General features: G+C 54.6%; 1 protein-coding gene across 1 annotated transcript in view; it reads left to right on the forward strand.

The window, feature by feature from the left end:
- Positions 1-3,725, forward strand: part of DLL3 (delta like canonical Notch ligand 3) — an 8,373-nt gene extending 4,648 nt beyond the window's left edge. Inside the window, exons 6-9 of the mRNA XM_027855302.1 lie at positions 450-669; positions 1,360-2,068; positions 2,484-2,565; positions 2,817-3,725. Coding sequence (XP_027711103.1) covers positions 450-669; positions 1,360-2,068; positions 2,484-2,565; positions 2,817-2,822 — 1,017 coding nt within the window. The 3' untranslated portion in view covers positions 2,823-3,725. The remainder of the gene's footprint in view (positions 1-449; positions 670-1,359; positions 2,069-2,483; positions 2,566-2,816) is intronic.
- The last annotated feature ends 559 nt before the right edge of the window (positions 3,726-4,284 follow it).

Below are 4,284 nucleotides of genomic sequence, written 5' to 3' on the forward strand. Positions count from 1 at the left end.
TCCAGAAAGATGCCATGCAAGGCAGTGTCCAGAAAGATGCCATGCAGGGCAGTGTCCAGAAAGATGCTATAAAGGGCAGTATCTCAGATTAGAAATGGAAATACCAGCTTAAGAAGTTAATATTTTATCCTTAGAGGCAAGAGGATGCCACTGAAGGTTTCAGAGCAGAGAAGTGCCATCTATAATTAGATGTGTATTTTAGGAAGATTGTTCTAGCAGAAGTGCGGAAGACAGATTAAAGAGATCAGTGGGGAGGCTACTGTAACAGTAATGTGGCGGCCGTATGGATCATCTAGGGATAGATCCAATCCCCTCGTTTTACAGATGAGGAAACTGAGGCTCAGAGAAGGGAAGACACTTGCCCAAGAGCACTTAGTAAGTAGCAGGGCTAAGATCTGAACTATGACTTCTGAATCTTCTTAACACCCCCTCCTCCATTCTTCTTCCAGGAGGTGGCCGGGGACTTTGAGTGCACATGTCCTCGGGGCTTCTATGGCAAGCGGTGTGAGGTCATTGGAATGACGTGCGCTGATGGGCCCTGCTTCAATGGGGGTACTTGTGCCGATGGTGGAGTCCCTGCTGGCTACACCTGCCGCTGCCCACCAGGCTTCCATGGATCCAACTGTGAGAAGAAGGTGGATCGCTGTACCCTACAACCTTGTCGCAATGGTGAGCCTCGGGGAAGGAGGGTGGGAGGACTCAGAGGGACCTCCAAGATCATGCAGACCACTCTCCTCATCTAACAGGAGAGGAAACTGAGGCCCAGAGATGACTGGACGATAGGCTTAAAACCAGAAACGATCTAGTCCTATGCTCTCATTTCTCCGATGAGAAAACCGAGGCCCAGAAAGCCACAGTTGGGGTAGTTTCCTAAGGCCATGGGTAGTAGGTGGCAGTCAGGGCTTAAATCCAGGTCCTCTGACTTCACATCTTCCCACTGTACCATGGGCTGGAGTTCTGGGGCAGAGGGACCGACAGGAGGTATACGGGCAGCTGTGAGGCTCGCCCAGAAGGACCTGGAGACCCAAGTCCTTCACCTTTTCCTTTATTGGGGAGTGAAGAAGAGGGAGGAAATGCCAAGAGAAAGCCACATTCACGGGGTGGAAGGAGGGAAGGGAAAGGAAAGCCGAGAGGAACAGGAGCGAGGTGATTTGGAAGAGATAAAATGAGGCTGATGTGATTGGATAAGATGCTCTCAGAGGTCCCCTCCAAGCCTGAGATCCTTCGATTTCGTGGCTTCTCCGACTTGGCGCGCATCTTCGAAAGGGGACTGGTCGAGCTGGGAATGCGACTTCCGTGCGTCCCAGGCTCAGCCTAGACAAGAGGGGGACGCGCCACCCGGGGTTCTTTCCGTCGCAGGTGGTCTTTGCCTGGACTTGGGCCGCGCCGTACTGTGCCGCTGCAGGCCCGGCTTCGGGGGTCCGCGATGCGAGCGCGACCTGGACGACTGCGCGGGACGGCCCTGCGCCAACGGGGGCACGTGCGTGGATGGCGCGCACAGCTTTCGCTGCTCCTGTACGCTGGGCTTCGGGGGCCGCGACTGTCGGGAACGCGCAGACCCCTGTGATCCCCAGCCTTGCGCGCACGGTGGCCGCTGCTACGCGCACTTCTCCGGCCACGTGTGCTCCTGCGCGCCGGGCTACATGGGCGCACGCTGCGAGTTCGCCGTGAGTCCCGCACCCAGGGACGCGGAAGGGTCGGAACTCCAGCCTGCTCCCGCCCCACCCCCGCCCGGGCCCCACCGCGGGCCGCCACAAGCAGCCCGAAGCGGGCACTGGCTGCCCCCGGCATTGGGGCTACCCTTCGCTCTGGTGCTGCCGCTGGCCGTCGTGGCTGGAGGTGCGGCGCTCCTGGTTAGAGTCAGGGCTCGATGGCGGAACCCAGGGGCGCGGCCCCTTCCTTCCTCCCCAGACCCTGCCCCTCCAACCCCTACTCCAGCCGACGCGCTCAACAACCTCCGTGCTCGCGAGAGCGGCTCCCTGGCCTCCGCTTTTCAGGGCCTCGGGAACTTAAAAGCGCCCAAGCACGAGCGGACGCAGCCACTGCTGGAGCGCCCCTCCGGGATGAGGTGAAGTTCCAGAGAGCCAGGGCCACTGAATGTTCCCCGCTTCTGCCCGTTCTGTTGTATGGGGCTCGCGGTGCGGACTGAGTCGTTGTCCAATCCGTGATGATCTGAGAGTTGACAGTTTTGCCTTGGGTGGGTAGCGGAAACGCTTTGGGGGAACTGAGGAGGCTGGCGCCTGGGGTTTGAGCATTAGGGGAGCGAAGAGGTTTCAGCGTTAGACTGAGAAACCGGGGAAATTGAATTTGGGTCCTGTGTGTCGCGCCCAGAAAACTTAGTGCTAATCACTAGTCCCTTCGAGTTTCCAGTGAGTTATCTATCCCACTGTTTCTGAGAGTCACTTCTCCAGTCGTAGTGTTGGGGCGTGGGGAGGGGGACCTGGGAGCCTTCCCCCCTTCAACCTCCCTTCCTTCTCCAACAGGGCCGAAGACTGGTGTCTTCCCGGGGACAGCGACCCCCGAACCATTTATGTCATCCCAGACTGCTCGCTCTTTGTCAGAGAGGTGAGTGTTCTCATTTCCCTCCCTTTCAGCCTCTGCCTTCCCCTTCTCTCTTGGCCTACGTCTAAATCTTTTTTCTTCTCCCTGCCCTTGGTCGCTGGTTTCTCCCCTTTACGGAGTTGGAGGCAGGGGGAGGGCTTCTATCCTGAGACTCTTTTTTTCTCCATTGGGTCCTGGGGTGGTTCACAAGGGGGAGGGCACAACTCTGTGTTGCCTCCTGCACCGACGGTCCTGTCTAATCATTTTACCTCTAGGTCTGAATCAGCCCTCCCCTGGACTTGTCCCTCTCTTCTGATTCCTCGAAGACACAGACGTTGACATATTTCTTCTCTGACGGTGTTTCTGCAGACATTTCACCTCTTCCCCCCGACACACTCAAGGGAGGGGGGGGGAAATGAGGCGTCAGCAGGCAGGAAAAGTCTCTCGGGGAAGGGAGCTGCCCTAATCCCTTTGTGGCTCAGGATGCCTGTTCCGGATAAACTCAGTTCTGTATTGGCGGAGTCAAGGAGCTCATCTCTCACTTTGAATTGTGTAAAAAGAATATTTACAACAGTCCCCCTTCCTCATCTTTGCAGATGCATCTATGATTGTTTTTATTTTACTCAATGCCATTTCTCTGTGCGTGGTCCCAGGATCCAGCTCTGGTTCTCTGGTATGGGCTTGGGGGAGATGTATAGACTAGTGTCAGTCAAGGTTAACCTCTATAATGTTCTTAGGAGGTTTTCAGTTGGAAGTGGGAAGAAGGGGGACAGAAGATTTAGAAATCCTACCACCACCCTCCTGCCAGCGACATTGGTTCTAGGAGAATCTCTGGGGTTGTGAGATAACAGCCCCCTAGAAAAGGTGGGACAGAGACAAGGGGGAAGGACATCAGCTTTCTTCAGCCCCTGACACGGACTGCAGTTCCCATGCAAGCTGGTTTGAGGCAGCACCACCCAGAGATATGTAGGGAGACCAACCCCTCTGCTCAACGTTCCCCCCACTTTACCTGATGCTTCCTTCACTCCTCATCCCCAGTCTTGACAGAAGGCTTGGATTCCAGATCTCACTGGGAGGAAGGAACCATTGGGCTCCAAGGGTCTGAAACTCTCCTTCTCCAGTGGCTGGACCCAGATTTGAGGAAGAGAGGTTACATTTGGATTCTAACAATAATAAATGATTTTATGCAGTTATTTTGAAATATCTTTAAAATCTTTTGCCGTTCACCAAACTTCGCCATCCTTTTTACTCCCTGCTCCCTGCTCTGCCCAGGTGCTATTTGGAAGCTGGGGATTCTGGTGTTTCTTTTTTTGTTTGTTTGTTTTTGGCGAGGGCAATTGTGGTTAAGTGACTTGCCCAGAATCACACAGCTAGTGAGTGTTATGTTTCTGAGGCCAGATTTGAGCTGGTGCTGAAAGCACCTTCTTCGTCATCAGCTGAAGCTGGGGATTCTGAGACCACATTGGAGGGGGAAAATTTGGGAGAGTGTGTGTGTGTGTGTGTGTGTGTGTGTGTGTGTGTGTGAGAGAGAGAGAGAGAGAGAGAGAGAGAGAGAGAGAGGCAGGTCCTGAGTCGAAGTAATACTGTAGAAAGGCAGCCTGAACTTGAGATCCTGGGACTTGGGTTCGAATCATGCCGCTGCCATTTGTTACCTGGATGGCCTCGAGCAAGTTCTTCGTCTCTCCGGGGTCTCAGTTTCTTAACCTGTAAAATAATAGGACTGAACTAGATGTCTAAGGGCCC

Source organism: Vombatus ursinus, unplaced genomic scaffold, assembly GCF_900497805.2.
Source record: "Vombatus ursinus unplaced genomic scaffold, bare-nosed wombat genome assembly UNPS02010822.1, whole genome shotgun sequence".
In the NCBI taxonomy this organism is placed as follows: Eukaryota; Metazoa; Chordata; class Mammalia; order Diprotodontia; family Vombatidae; genus Vombatus; species Vombatus ursinus.